Source organism: Jaculus jaculus, chromosome 7 (genome assembly GCF_020740685.1).
Source record: "Jaculus jaculus isolate mJacJac1 chromosome 7, mJacJac1.mat.Y.cur, whole genome shotgun sequence".
In the NCBI taxonomy this organism is placed as follows: Eukaryota; Metazoa; Chordata; class Mammalia; order Rodentia; family Dipodidae; genus Jaculus; species Jaculus jaculus.
This window is the reverse complement of record NC_059108.1, coordinates 104,998,375-105,014,516: the sequence shown is the minus strand read 5'-3', so window position 1 is coordinate 105,014,516 and position 16,142 is coordinate 104,998,375. Positions and strand designations below refer to the sequence as shown.

At 41.4% G+C, this 16,142-nt stretch overlaps 1 protein-coding gene across 2 annotated transcripts in view; it reads left to right on the top strand.

Annotated features, from left to right (window-relative positions):
* Positions 1 to 1,296: 1,296 nt before the first annotated feature.
* Map4k5 (mitogen-activated protein kinase kinase kinase kinase 5) overlaps positions 1,297 to 16,142 on the top strand; it is a 134,253-nt gene continuing 119,407 nt past the window's right edge. For both annotated transcript variants that reach the window (XM_045154281.1, XM_004649167.3), the window contains exons 1-2: positions 1,297 to 1,421; positions 1,685 to 1,900. In XM_045154281.1, the coding sequence (XP_045010216.1) occupies positions 1,793 to 1,900 (108 nt within the window). In that variant the 5' untranslated portion in view covers positions 1,297 to 1,421; positions 1,685 to 1,792. The remainder of the gene's footprint in view (positions 1,422 to 1,684; positions 1,901 to 16,142) is intronic.

The following is a 16,142-nucleotide window of genomic DNA, read 5'->3' as shown; positions in this document are numbered from 1 at the left end:
TGTATTCCCTGTCCTGTTAAGGTGTTAATTTAAGTTTTTCATTATAAAATTGATTACAATTTTCAATCATAAGGAGTATATCTCTCTAGAACAGAACTGAATTGTGTGTTCAAAAGTCATATGTCAACATCTATAATTTATTCTTTGGTGGTTTTTTTTTTTTTTTTTTTTTAGTCACTAAATGTAGTGGCTGTGCCTTATCTGTTTGTGTATGTAAAATTTCTGTGGGGCTCTAGAAATAACTTTACTACTATACATAAAGCTAAGTAACTTAATTTCTACCTTCAGAACAAGAGTGGAACTGAAACTGCAATGCAGATTGTGAAATATTAGCTAAATTACTTCCCTCCAGTACTGTTCAATACACTGCATTGTTAAGTATTTTTAAACCCTCTTATATTTGATAATCCTCTTTACAATCTTGTAAAATGCTTTACACATACTTTCTTGGGTGTCAGATTCAAAAACCTTATCCTCTTCAAATTACAGATAAGGATATTGATATGTTGCCAAATATGATGCCTTGTCCCAGATCATTTACCGAGCAATAGTCAGAAGCAGGACTTAGGGCGTAAGGCCCCTGGCTTTCTTCTAGTCTCTGCAGAACTCCTGGTCCCATTAAAGTTGCCATTACCGCCAACAGGAAGGACAAAGGCCTTTGAAAGTTCCTAGGAATTGGGGATTTTTAGAAAACGTCCGTGGAAGACAGGTCGTGCAGGTGTGCAGTCCAGCCTCAAAACTGGTACCACCGGGAACAGTTTGCAAAACAGGAAGGTGCAGCAAGGGTGTGCCTGCGCTACCTTAGCCCGGCACTCCCCCACCTTCCCTGGCGCCCCACACTCCCAGATTCCTTCTGGCCCAGTGCCCTGGATTTACCTTTCCGTGTGGAACCCGGAGGGCAGCGGTCCCTACGGCCGCGCGCCCCAGCCTTCCTCCCTGTCTACCCGCCACCCTGCAAGTTTACCTGACGCATCGGGTCGGTGGGGGTCGGGCTCCGCGGGCCCCCGAATGCCCACGGGCGGCCCCGTAATCTCGGTGTGTGTGGATGGATAGGAAGTCTAGGCCCCCAGGAGGACGGCGGCGGACTAGGGGGGCGCGGCGGCGGGGTGTCGTGCCCTCGGCCCGCCTCAGGGCGGCACTCTGGTCCCGCGGCCGACGCGCTCGGGCGGGCCGCCGGACGCCGACCCACGCTGGCCGGGGGGAACGTGTCTCCCGGTGACGCAGCCGCGGGTGGGGAACGTGGTGCGGCGGCGGCGGCGGTGACCGTACGCGCCTCCGCCGTCTTCCAGAGGACGCGCGGTGCAGCGGGGCGGCGGCGCGAGAGCCTCCCGAGCGACGGGCCTGACGGACGGAAGCCGCCGGCGAGGAAGTGAGTCGCGGACGCGGCGGCGCTCGACAAAGAGCGGGGGCCGCCCCCTCAGGTAGGAGCCTGGGCCGCGGGCGGGCGGGCGCCGAGGCCGGGCCGGGCGGCTCGCGGGCGGCCGCGGAGGTCGGCAGCGTGGGGGGAAGGGCCGCGGCGCGAGCCGGAGCGCCCCAGGCTCCGCGACCCCCTCTCTCTCCCCCCACCCCGGCCCACTCGGCTTCGACCTCGGGGCGGGACGGCCGGGAAGGGAAGAAGCAGAAGGGGCCGGCCCGTGCGGTGTGTGCTGACGAAGACCCTCTTTTGCCCGGCCCTGCTTTGCAGGCACTGTTACGGACAGAGGCTCCATGTTGGGAAGCGGAGCCGCTCGTCCTTGTTAGCGGGAATCTGGGCGCGCCGTGGGCAGAGCCGGCGGGGGCCCCCCGAGTGAAGATGGAGGCCCCGCTGCGGCCTGCCGCGGACATCCTGAGGCGGAACCCGCAGCACGACTACGAGCTCGTCCAGAGGGTCGGCAGCGGCACCTACGGCGACGTGTACAAGGTGAGGCAGGCCGGGGCCCGCGTCCTGCGCTCGCTCGCTCGCTCGGCCGGCCGGCCGGGTCCCCCGGGGTGGTCGGATAGATAGGGCCGCGTTCTGGAGAAGTGTGGAAGTAACGAGGAGCAAAGAGGATGCTTTCTCTGCATGCATTTTGGGGACGAAGTGGCCCGGGAGGGGGAGACCCCGTGAACTCCCTTCAGAGCACCCTCGTAACTTGAACTAATCGCTGCCCACAAGCTAGAACTAACCACACTGTTGCGAACCAAGGCTGGCTGCGCTTTCTTGTGGCTTTGAAGGCTTACGTACAGTACTCAGTTTACTCTGAAGGATGCCCCAGTGTTAACGTGGAAAACTGCTTCGTGGAAGGCAGGAGACAAGAAAGAATATTCGCATTCAGACATTGGTTGGCATAATTTTTTTTTTTTTGATATATGAACTTGACTTTAAAAAGCTGTAGGAAACTGCTCTCTAAATTTTAACTGTAAGCAGATTGATACTGAATTAAAACAATGTACGTGCAAGCGTATGGCGTGTGGAAAGATGTTTTTACCTGGTAGAAATTCGGTCATTTGTACGTCGTTGATGATTTGAACTATATTAATTTAATGGGTTTTCCTACTCAACAGTTCCCTCTGTTTGGGATTTATAACATTCTATAATCATGACTGACTGAGAGCTGTTGTCTTTTTATTATGCTTTTGTATTAAGACAAATGAAGAGAATGAGTTGTAATTTAGAATTAAAGAAATTAAAAAATGTTTGTGAAGAAGCAAACCAGTTCTCTAAGCTAAGGTTTTGAATAGTCAAGAGGAAAGAGATTGAGATTCCCTTATGGCTTTGTTCTCTGTTCCAAAAAGCGAACATTAATGCAACTCTTTCGGATATTAAAGAAAAGGTTTTTTTTTTTTTCTTTTTGCAACAACTGTATATTTTGATGGCATATATAAACATATCCTTCCTGCATGTAACTGAAATCGTCTTTTTCTGGTTAACTCTTTAGGGGTATGTTGTCTTGCACAGGTAGAAATATGAAAGGAGAACAACCCTTCTTCTACATGTTTTCGTGTAATTTTCTCCCTGCTAATAATAATAATAACTCAGAGTGATGCTACCAGGATAACTCTAGCACTGTTTGATTCTTAGATGAGTTGTTATGGGTTTGGTGTTTTATTCCTTAAACAGGAAATTAAGTCGTTGTACTAGACACTGTTCTAGGTACTGGATTGTTGAATTGTGACCAGGGTCCCAACTCTGGCCTTGTGTGTACATTTGAATGCAAAATACATAGTTACATGGAGTCCTGAATATATAAAAATTAGAAATAGTTGGTCTTATTTATCCATGGGTTACCCATTTTGTGCAATGCTCACTTTTGAAAAATTTGAAATTCCTGTTTGCTTCTCAGTCCCATTTTTTTAGTCATCTTTGTCTTATGATTCACTAGAAATTAGACCAGTTAAGTTCAGTTCATGGTAATTATACAGTAGTCTAAATTACAGTTCTTACATATTTTTTCTTCCCCTACATAAGAAAATTTTCAGAAAGTATTTTTCCCTACTAAAATCTCAAAACCTTCACCTTTTGCTTTATAAGATACAGCAACCAAAGCTGTATCTGGAACAGGATTTTATTCTTGTGAGGGAAGCAAAAATTATATTAAAGGAATAGCTCATGTCAACAGTTTGTTTGGGCTGTATCCCTCTTCTACAACCTCTCCACAGAGAGTCAAAGGCTAAATACCACATCCCATCTTTACCTTCCTCCCCTTTCATAATCGTGCTTACACTTACTTGTACACTCCTTGCACACCTAAGTCAGCCTCTGATTCCTAAGCATCCTTAAGTCATTCATGTCTCCTTGTCTGTTATTATAACTATTTGGGATCACCTTCCACTTGTCCCTTTCATTCCTGTCCATTAAAGCATTACTCCAGTCCTCCTCCAGCAAGCTCCAGCCCCCTCATTTCTGTCTCATCAGACCATTCACCTCTCCCTCATTTTGCTCTAACCACACTGGTCTGCTTGTTGTTCCCTACCCATAATAAGCATCTTCTCTGTTTAGTCTTTGTTCTTGCTATTTCCTCTGCTCAGGGTCTTTTCCCAGGCAGCTTCAAGGCTTGCTTCCTTTCCCTTATGCCTCTCCATCTTTCTTCCTTTGTTTTGTGCTTATTTTTTTCTTATCTATTTTTGACTGTTTTGTTTAGTGCTATATGTCATTGTACCTAGAATCAGGCCAGGCACAGAGTTAAGTACTTTAAAAAAAAAAAAGTGATGAGAATAAATAGCCATGTGTGATTTTTTTTTTCTGAATTTTGATATCATACCAGTTATGAATCTAATACTCAATATATTTCTCTAGTGCCTTTTCTAATAACTTACGTATATGTTTTATTGCAAATTTTAATAATTTGAGTACTGTGAGAAAATATTTCTGAAAAACTGTTTCATAGCATATATGTTATCAGTGATCTAAGTCCTGTGGAATTTTGTCAATTTATACTTATTCTTAATATGCCTAAAATAGAACATTCAGATTGTGTTGAATTTGTTAAGGCAATTAGAGTGATTATATTGTTTACAATGGCATATTTTTAATAAATTGAAAATCCTAGGAAGTTTTTTTAAATTAAAAAAATTTTTTTATTAACAACTTCCATGATTGTAAAAAATATCCCATGGTAATACCCCCCCACACTTACCTCTTTGAAACTCCACTCTCCATCATACCCCCTCCCCATCTCAGTCTCTCTTTTACTTTTGACGTCTTGATCTTTTCCTCCTCTTATGATGGTCTTATATAGGTAGTGTCAGACACTGTGAGGCCATGGATATCCAGGCCATTTTGTGTCTGGAGGGAGCATATTGTATGGAGTCCTGCCCTTCCTCTGGCTCTTACATTCTTTCCGCCACCTCTTCCCCATTAGACCCTGAGCCTTAGCAGGTATGATAGAGATATTGCAGTACTGAGCACTGTGGTCATTTCTTTCCATCACCATGATACCTTCTGAGTCGTCCCAAAGTCACCGCCATCTGAAAGAGAAGATTCTCAACCAAAAGTGAGAGTAGCATTAATATAAGGGTATGAACATTAACAAAAGTGCTTACTGGGCAGTTTGATAAGCATAGTATATATACATTTGGCCAGACAACAGCAGACGTTACACCCCTAGGGCTCATGACTACCTGTGTTTTAAGTTTTCAGTATCAGGGATGTATTCCTTTCCCATGGAGCAGGCCTCCAGTCCAATTAGAGGGCATTTGGTTTCTCCCATAACAGACGTGCCACTATTGCACCCATTGGCTCATTTGGCCTGGCTGGCCAATTATAAGGCTTGCAGTGTCTGTCCACTGATGAGTAACTTCACTGATGATTTCTCTTTCTCCCATTGAACTGCATACAAAATGGCTTCTTCCAGCTTTCTGTCAGCTGGTCTACATGGAGAAGGTTATCAGCTCAGATCCAGCAAGATTTTTCAGTGGCCTTGCAGCCCAAGTATATGGAGTCTTCAGCAATAGGGTCTTAACATCTATTCCTGGTGGGAAACCAAGGGCCCTGGCAATGGCCTATAATGTTTTTTTTTTTAATTTTTTTTAAAATTTATTTATTTGAGAGCAACAGACACAGAGAGAAAGACAGGTAGAGGGAGAGAGAGAGAATGGGCGCGCCAGGGCTTCCAGCCTCTGCAAACGAACTCCAGACGCGTGCGCCCCCTTGTGCATCTGGCTAACGTGGGACCTGGGAACCGAGCCTCGAACTGGGGTCCTTAGGCTTCACAGGCAAGCGCTTAACCACTACGCCATCTCTCCAGCCCTGGCCTATAATGTTTTGGGGGCATCAGGGATCTCCCTGGCCAACAACTAACTCACTGGAAGATATCCCATCCCTCGCACTGAAAATTTTCTAGCAACAATCTATGGCTCCTGAATGTTCCATTGTCCAAAAAAAGTAGGATTATATATATTTTATTTATTTCCTCTTAGATTTTGATTAGCTGTCCCTGCACCTTCCCTTTACTCAATCTCTTCCCCAGACCTCATTTTGGGCCTTTTCACCCTCATTAATCTATTCTTCTACTTACATATATACAATACCATCCTATTAAGTACTCCTTTCCCTTCCTTTCTCTTCCCTTTCTATCTCTTTTCTAGCTTACTGGCCTCTGCTACTGAGTTTTTCTCCTTCTCACACAGAAGCCCAGTCATCCATAGCTAGGATCCATAAATGAGAGAGAACATGTGACACTTGGCTTTCTGGGCCTGGGTTACCTCACTTAGTATAATCCTTTCCAGATCCATCCATTTTCCTACAAATTTCATAGCTTCATTTTTCTCTACTGCTGAGTAGAACTCCAGTGTATAAATGTGCCACATCTTCATTATCCATTCATCAGTTGAGGGACATCTAGGCTGGTTCCATTTCCCAACTATTGTGAATTGAGCAGCAATAAACATGGTAGAGCATGTACTTCTAAGGAAATGAGATGAGTTCTTAAGATATATGCCTAGGAGTGCCATATAGCTGGGTCATATGGTAGATCAAGTTTTAGCTGTCTTAGGAACCTCCACACTAATTTCCACAATGGCGCTAGACCAGATTGCATTCCCATCAGCAGTGTAGAAGGATTCCTCTTTTTCCACATCCTCGCCAGCATTTATGGTCTTTTGTTTTCATGATGATAGCCAATCTGATAGGAGTGAGATGGAATCTCAATGTAGTTTTAATCTGCATTTCCCTGATGACTAGGGATGTAGAACATTTTTTTAGATGTTTATGTGCCATTCATATTTCTTCTTTTGAGAACTCTATATTTAGTTCCAAAGCCCACTTTTTAATTGGCTTGTTTGATTTCTTATTATGTAATTTTTTGAGTTCTTTGTATATCCTAGATATTAATCCTCCATCAGATGTATAACTGGCAAAGATTTTTTTTTCATTCTGTAGGTTGCCTCTCTGTTTTATTCACAGTGTCCTTTCAGTACAAAATGTTTGTAATTTCATGAGGTCCCAGCAGTCAATCTGTGGCTTTATTGCCTGGACAATTGGGGTTATATTCAGAAAGTCTTTGCCAAGACCAATATGTTGAAGGGTTTCCCCTACTTTTTCCTCTAGCAGTTTCAGAGGTTCAGGTGTGATGTTAAGGTCTTTAATCCATTTGGACTTAATTCTTGTGCATGGAGAGAGAGCAGAATCTATTTTCATCTTTCTACAGATAAATATCCAGTATTTCCCAGCACCATTTGCTGAAGAGGCTGTCTTTTCTCCAATGAGTATTTTTGGCATTTTTATCGAATATCAGGTGGCTATAGCTACCTGGACTTGCATCTGGGTCCTCTGTTCTGTTCCATTGATCTACATGTCTGCTTTTGTGCCAGTACCATGCTGTTTTTGTTACTGTGGCTCTGTAGTATAGGTTCAAACAGGTATAGTGATACCACCCGCCTCATTTTTGTTGCTCAGTATTATTTTAGATATTTGAGGTTTTTTGTGATTCCAAATGAATGTTTGGATTATTTTTTTCTATTTCTGTGAAGGATGTTGTTGGAATTTTGATGGGGATTGCATTAAATGTATAGATTGCTTTTGGTAAGATTGCCATTTTCACAATATTGATTCTTCTGATCCAGGAACAAGGGATGTTTTTTCATTTCCTATTGTCCTCTGCAATTTCTCACTTGAGTGATAAATCCTAGGAAGTTTTAAAAGCATTTTAGTACATGATTCAAACTAGTAAAACAGTTACAGAGGAAAAAATACTGCCCTTGCCTTGTGTTTACAATTCAGATATATTGTAAAACAAGTTTGAAAGGATTATAGTCTTGAGATTCTTTGCAAATTATTTTTACATCTTTTACAACCATTGGTCCTCTCTCTGTCTCTCATCTCTTCTAGGAATCCTCCAGAGGGGCAAGCTCAATCTTAATTTGGCTGTTCTCTGGTTGACGGAAGAGAAGAAATATAAAGATTTTTTTTTAGATAAGTGGACTAAATCATTGAGGACAGAGCAGGAAATGGTGGCGGGGAAAGAAACACAAAGGAGAAGGAATGTGGTTGATGATGAATGACAGATTAAATTTCAAACAAGCAAATTTTATTTCTAATTACTATATAATTTAAAACTTGCTAACAGGGCTGAAGAGATGGCTTTAATGGTTAAGGCACTTGCCTGCAAAGCCTAAGGACTCAGGTTCAACTCTCCAGATCCCACATAAGCAGACACATAAAGTGACACAAGCCCGAAGGGGGTGTACACATTTGGAGTTCAACTGCAATGGCTGGAGGCCTGGGCATGCCAGTTGTCTCTGGTGTGCTCACTTTCTCACATTAAAAAAAAAAAAAAAAAAAAAGCCAGGCTGGAGAGATGGCTTAGCAGTTAAGTGCTTGCTTGTGAAGCCTAAGGACTCCAGTTCGAGGCTCTATTCCCCAGGACCCATGTTAGCCAGATGCACAAGGGGGCGCACACGTCTAGAGTTTGTTTGCAGTGGCTGAAGGCCCTGGCATCCTATTCTCTCTGTCTATCTGCCTCTTTCTATCTCTGTCTGTCGCTCTCAAATAAATAAATAAAATTTTTAAAAAATTGTGTTTTTTTTTTAAAGCCAGGCTTGATGGCCCACATCTTTAATCCCAGTACTTGGGAAGCAGAGGTAGGAGGATAGCCATGAGTTCGAGGCCAGCCTGAGACTACATAGTGAATTCCAGGTAGGCCTGGGCTAGAGAGAGACCCTACCTTGAAAAACAAAAACAAAAAACAAAACAACAACAACAAAAAGCCAGTCTGTTGGACTTGCCTCAATAAAATAAAACAAAATAATAAAACTTGCTAACAGTGAGAGGAAGTCTGAAGATACACATATCTACTACCTTCTGCTCACAACTGATTTGTACGCACAAAACAATTATAGTATCATGATCATAGTTCACAATCACAGCATACTCCATTTGACTGTTTTATACCAAAATATTGCTTCTAGTCTAAATTACAGAGAAATTATAAAAATTTTCGCCTTTTATGAATGAAAATTTGTAAATTTAGAATGGGAAATCTCATGTATTTTTTTTAAACTTTTGCTGTTTTTTTGATAAAACATTTCATTTTAGGAGGACATGAATATACTTCTGTAGCAAACAGATGCTTAATAAATATTTGCCGGATGACATTAGTGGTATAAAGTTATTCAGAGAAGCTGGGCATGGTAGCGCACACCTTTAATCCCAGCATTCTGGAGGCAGAGGTAGGAGGATCGCCATGAGTTCAAGGCCACCCTGAGACCACATAAGTGTCAGCATAGACTAAAGTGAGACCCTACCTTGAAAAACAAAATTAAAAAATTATTCAGAGATAAATACTACTAACAACATATTTACTTAGGGTATTTTATGATAGTCATCACGATGTACCACTTTTTCTACTTAAATGGAATGACCAATATTTTTTCTAGTCATTAAACTTCCTTCAAAAATAATATTTTTAGGGCTGGAGAGATGGCTTAGTGGTTAGGGTGCTTGCCTGCAAAGCCTAAGGACCGATGTTTGACTCTCCAGATCCCACAAAAGCCAGATGCACAAGGTGATGCAAGTATGCAAGGTCATACATGCACACAAGAGGGCACACAGTCTGGAGTTCGATTATAGTGACTGGAGGCCCCAATGCACCAATTCTCTCTCTCTCTTTCTCTCTCACATTAAAAAAAAAAAAAAAAGGCCAGTTGGTTGGGCTTGCCTCAAAAAAACATGCCTTGTGTTTGTGTGTGTGTGTGTGTGTGTGTGTGTGTGTGTGTGTCTATAAATGTTTGTGGGTTTTTTTTTTCGAGGTAGGGTCTCACTGTAGTTCAGGCTGACCTGGGATTCACTATGTTGTCTCAGGGTAGCCTCGAACTCACTGTGATCCTCTTACTTCTGCCTCCCAAGTGCTGGGATTAAAGGCGTGCGTCACCACACCTAGCTCAAAACATGCTATTTTTAAAAGATCCATTGAGTGAACCTTTATTTAGTTTTATCATTCTGAATTTCACATTTGTTATTCACAATTTCTAAGAGTATTTTGCAATTACAAATGATATGATTTGTGTAGAAATCTGTGTCATATACTATTATATCTGTGCATTCCTTTGGAAATTAGACAAGCTAGGTGTACTATAATGCATCCTTCCTTTATAGGTGGACTCACTTTCTGTCCATCAGACCAACAGTCACAATTCTGGTATATCTTTAGGTACTTTGAAACATATTCCAAGACTATATTGTAAAGAAACAATTTTAGCCTGGAGAGATGGTTCAGTGGTTAAAGCACTTGCCTGCAAAGCTTAATGGACTGAGTTCAGTTCCCCAGAACCCATGTAAAGCCAGATGCATAAAGGTGCATGCATCTGGAGTTTGTTTGCAGTTGTTTCAGGCTGTGGCATGCCCAACTCTCTCCCTTTACCTCTTCCTTTCTCTATATATCTCTCTGCTTGCAAATAAATAAATTAACATAATATCTCTAAAAAAGCTTTAAAAAAGAAGCAAAGTTTTAATATTGAAATACCTTGAAATACTAGGTACTAACTATGTGTTAGAGTGGAGATGCAGACTGAAGGAAGAGAAAGCACACTGTCAATGAAGAACATACAGTTTAGTCCAGAAAGGGGTATGTAAATAGTCATAACTTCCTAAGTGTCATAGAAGTGGAAGAAATACTCAACTCTGTCTTTATTAGGGATAAGGGAAGGAAGGAAGGTGAATCAGGGAAGATTAACAGAAAAGAGGTGTTAACTAGATTTTCTTTTAAAGATAGGTTGGCTTCTAGATGGCTAAGATATTTCAGACTGTGGGAATAGTATGTGCAAGCTGCTAGAGACTGGAGAAACCTTGGCAAATTTAAACTTGAAGGATATGCATCCTCATTCCAGGTTCCATATGACCAAACCTGGCAAAGCTATCATAAATGAAGAACATAGGTTATTTTTCTGGGTGGAAAGGACCAGATGTTACATCTTGTATGTCATTTTCAAAAAAAATATGCACTGTTTCTGTAGTCTGAAGAAACAGCTTCTGGAGGAAATCTTTCTTGATATAGAGGATAAATTATACCAAAAAATGGCTACATATATATAGAGAGAGACCAGTTACTGAATAGTCCAGATTAGGGCTTATATAAGCCTAAATTATGTCTTGGTATATGGGACAAAAAAAAAGATAAATTGAGTCTTATTTAAAAGATTTGTTAAAAGCATTTGGTTAACGGGTGAGGGTAAAGACAACTGATGGCGTTTAAAATTTCTGACTGGGGTTACTATGTTTGTGCTACTAACAGGAAATAAAAAATGTGTAGGGTTTGAATTTTGTGTTTGTGTTTGGACATTAAGTATTGCATAAGTGGGTGAGTCTGATAGTAGCAGGCAATGTAGTCCTGGCCTGGAGAGCTCTAGACTGGGAGTACAGGTTTAGGAGTCATCTTTACTTCACGGATTAGTACCTGTGAAATGTAGATGAGGTCACCAGGAGATTTTTTTAGGAGGGCTGAGGAAGTTGTAAGAGAATAATACACTGGTGATATCTGAAAAGGAGTATGAGGAAGTTCTTTCCCTAGGAACCAGAAGTCTTAAAATCTGCTCTCTATCATGTTTCGCCTTCACTGTATTTCTCATTTGCTCTTATTGCTGTGAGTGAGGAACATGGATTGATCTTCCAAAACTATGAATCTGAGATTCTGTAATCATTCACTCCTGTGCTAGTTTGAATCAGATCTCCTCCATAAACTCGTATGTTTTGAATGCTTGGTCACCAGCTGATGTTTGGGAGGTAGAGCCTTACTGGGTGCTTTGGGGTGTTAATATAGCCAGTTTCCCCTAGCCAGAGCTTCTCTCCTGCCGCTATTTTATTCCTGCCTTTATGAAGCTTCCCCTTGAGACTGTAAGCCAAAATAAAAACCTTTACTTATCGATTCTGCTTGTCAGTCTTCCTCCTAGCTTCAAATGGAATGAAAACAGTGACCTTAGGTTTACCAAGTTTACCACTGTATCTGACAGTTTAGTATGTAGTGCCTTGCCTACAGTATGTGCCTGAGTAATAGGTCTTGAAGAAGTAAGTAACATAGTAGTTATGTAAAGGAAAGATTTAAGAGCAGAGGTGTAAGTGTGAGGAAGTAGAGAGAATGTAGACTGCTCTTTGAAGCAACTTGGGTATATAGTGAAAAAGAAAAGACACAGCAAATGCTTCTTCCTTTGTGTGTTTTTCACCCCTTTGAGACTGAGCATACAAATTTCATTCTAAGTGACCAGGAGAATTACTGGATTTTGAGAATGTATTCCATGAAGGAAAAACAAGAAAAGGAATTTGGAAGAAATTGAGAATTTAAGGTGGCAAAAGGCTGAAATTTAAGGGACCACTTTAGGAGATAGATGTGAAAGCCCATCCTTCTCTAAATAGAGTCTCCTCCTAGTTTTCCCCTGAGTATAATTAGGGTGAGGTATATTGAGCAATGAGTGGGGGAACATTGATACAGACCTGGAATAACAGGGCGAAAGGAATACTTAACCTCCATCAAATATGTATGTGTGGCCTGTTACATGACAGACACTGTCCTAAGGCAATAGGATACATCAAGTGAATAAAGGGAATGAAAACTGCTGCCACCATTGAGCTGAGAATCCCTGGGTAGAATAGGGAAGACAGCTTGAGGAATTAATAAGGATGGCCAAAAGCTAGAGGGATGGCTTAGTTAAGGCATTTGCCTGCAAAGCCAAGGGACCCAGGTTTGATTCTCCAAGACCTATGTTAGCCAAATACACAAGAGGCACATGTGCCTGGAGTTCATTTGCAGTGGCTTGCTAGAGGCCCTGGTGTGCCCATTCTCCCTCTCCCCCCTTTCTCTGTCAAATAAATAATAATTGATAAGAATGGCTAAGATAAGTATCATTGAGAGGGTTAAATTTGAGCAAAAAATTGAAGGAAGTAAGAGAGTTTATCTGAATAATCAGAGAAAGTGTGAAATATTTCTCTTCTTGTATCACCTGAACCTGATTCCAGAAATAAAATATAAATTCAGGGACAGGCATTGAAGCCATGACAGAAACAGTAACATTTTATATCTCTTTGGTGGCAGACCACAGGTCATTGTGATTTTTAATTAAGTTTCACAGTTGTAGAAGTTTACCATGTCCTGTGTCAAGTTTAAAACATTATTTTATAAACAAACAGTATGTCATTTTCTATTGTCTTGCTCCATTATTTAATTTCAATCTCTAAATCCTAATAAAGTCTTATCAAAATTCCTAATGGTCACTGATCTAAGAATGTTTTTTTTAAAAAATTATTTATTTATTTAAGAGAGAGAGAAGTGATAGAGAAAGAATGGGTGTGCCAGGGCCTCTGGCCCTGCAAACAAACTCCAGATGCATGTGGCACCATGTACATCTGGTATACATGGGTACTCGGGAATCGAACCCTTGTCCTTTGGCTTTGCAGGCAAGTGTCTTAACTGCTAAGCCATCTCTCCAGCCCCAAGAATGGTTTTTGATAGCTGTAGCACCATAGACCATTAACTCTTTCTCACCCAGCCAGTTAACTGCCAATAGCTTTTCAGAAAACGGTGGGGTCTCATAAGTCCCTTCCCCATCCATGATGGACTGTTGACTGGCTCAGTCTTGTGCAGGAAACTACAGCTGCTAGAGAGAGTTCATTAGTACAACTCCCACATGTGTCTAGAAGGCAGCATTCCTCAACATTCTTCCACCTTCCTCTGGTTTTACATTCTTTCTGATCCATTTTTCATAATGTTCCCTTAAGCCTTTGATTGATACCATGTTTAGGGTTGAGCGCATAATTGTCACTTACTAGCACGTTTAAAATTTTTTTTTTAATTGACAACTTCCATAATTGTAGGCAATAACCCTTGGTAATTCTCTACCTCCCCCCACTTTCCTCTTTGAAATTTCACTCTCCCAATCAGCCTCTCTTTTATTTTTATGTCATCATCTTTTCCTTGTATTATGATGGTCCTGTGTTGGTAGTGTCATTCACTGTCAAGTCATAGATATCCAGGCCATTATGTGTCTGGAGGATCACATTGTAAGGAGTCCTACTCTTCCTTTGGCTCTTACATTCTTTCTACCACCTCTTCCACAATGGACCCTGAGCCATGTGATAGAAATATTTCAGTGCTGAGCACTTCTCTGTCACTTCTTCTCAGAAACATGGTCCCTTCTGAGTCATCCCAAGGTCACTGCCATCTGAAAAGAGAAGCTTCTCTAACCAAATGTGAGAGTAGCATTAATATATGTGTATGAACATTAAGAGAAGTGCTTACTGGGCAGTGTGGTGAGTATAATATATACATTTAGCCACATACCAGCAGATGTTAAACCCCTAGAGCTCATGACTACCTTTGTTGTAGGTTTTCAGTATCAGGGATATATCCCCTCTCGTGGAATGGGCCTCCAGTCCAATTGGAGAGCAGTTGGTTTACTACATAACACACATGCCACTATTGCATCCGTTGGCTCATTTGGTCTGGCTGGCCAAATTTAAGGCTTGCTGTGTCTACTGTTGAGTATCTTCACTGGTAATTTCTCTCTCTCCCATTGAACTGCATGCAGTGTGGCTTTTTCCAGCTTTCTATCAGCTGGTCTACATGGAGGAAGTTTTCAGCTCAGCTCTAGCAGGATTTCTCAGTGGCCTTGTAGCCCAAGTATGTGGAGTCTTATTCAGCAGTAGGGTCTTACCGTCTATTCTTGGTGGGAAACCAAGAGCCTTGGCAATGGCCTATAATGTTTTGGGGGTATCAGTGACCTCCCTGGCCAACAGCTCATTGGAAGGTATACCGTCCCTGGCATTGAAAATTTTCTAGTAACAATCTATGGTTTCTTAGTGTTTCATTGTCCAAAAAAGTAGGTTTTCATATGATTTATTTGTATCCTCTTAGATTTTTTTTCCTCAAAATGTTTTTTTTTTTTAATCAAGGTAGCATCCCTATCCCAGGCTGACCTGGAATTTACTATGTGGTGCTTAAAGTTTTCTAAAATATTTCTATTTAATTATTTGCAAGCAGAAAAAGAGAAAGGAGTATGGAGATGCCAAGGCTTCTAGCCACTGCAAACCAACTCCAGATGCATGTGGCACCATATCCAGCTGGCTTATGTGGGTACTAGGGAATCAAACCTAGGTCCTTAGGCTTCGCAGACAAGTGCCACAGCTGTTAAATCATCTCTTCAGCCCTATATCCTCTTAGATTTTGATTAGCCCTCCTTCTCCCTTTCCTTTACTCAGTCTCTTCCACTGAACTCGCTAGGCCTTTTCACCCCCATTAATCTGTTCTTCTCTTACATATATACAATACCATCCTATTAAGTCCTCTCTCCCTCCCTTTCTATCCCCTTTCTAGCTTACTAGCCTCTGCTACTGAGTTTTATTCCTACTCACTTAGAAGTCCAATCATTTGTAGCTAGGATCCACATGAGAGAGAACATGTGATGTTTGGCTTTTCTGGGCCTAGGTTACTTCACTAAGTATAATCCTTTCCAGATCCATCTATTTTCTTGCAAATTTCATGATTTCATTTTGCTTTACTGCTGAGTAGAACTCCATTGTATAATGTGCCACATCTTCATTATCCACTCATCAGTTGAGGGACATGTAGCCTGGTTCTATTTCCTAGCTATTGTGAATAGAGTGGCAGTAAACATGGTTGAGTGAGTATCTCTAAGGTAGTGAGACGAGTCCTTAGGATATATGCCTAGGAGTGGTATAGCTGGGTCATATGGTAAATCTAGTTTTAGCTGTTTCAGGAATCTCCACATTGATTTCTACAATGAGTGTACCAGATTACATTCCCACCAATAGTGTAGGGTTCCTCTTTTTCTGCATCCTCATGAGCATTTATGGTCATTTGTTTTCATGATGGGAGCCAGTCTGACAGGTGTGAGATAGAATCTCAGTGTAGTTTTAATATGCATTTCCCTGTTGGCTAGGGATATAGAACTTTTTTTAGATGTTTATATGTCATCTGTATTTCTTCTTTTGAGAACTCTCTATTTAGTTCCATAGCTCATTTTTTAATTGAGTTGGTTGATTTCTTATTATTTAGTTTTTTGAGTTCTTTGTATATCCTAGATATTAATCCTCTATTAGATGTATAGCTGGCAAAGATTTTCTCCCATTCTGTAGGTTGCCTTTTTGCTGTGTTCACAGTGTTCTTTGCCATACAAAAGCTTTGTAATTTCATGAGGTCCCAGTGGTTGATTTCTGGTTTTATTTCCCAACCATTTGGGGT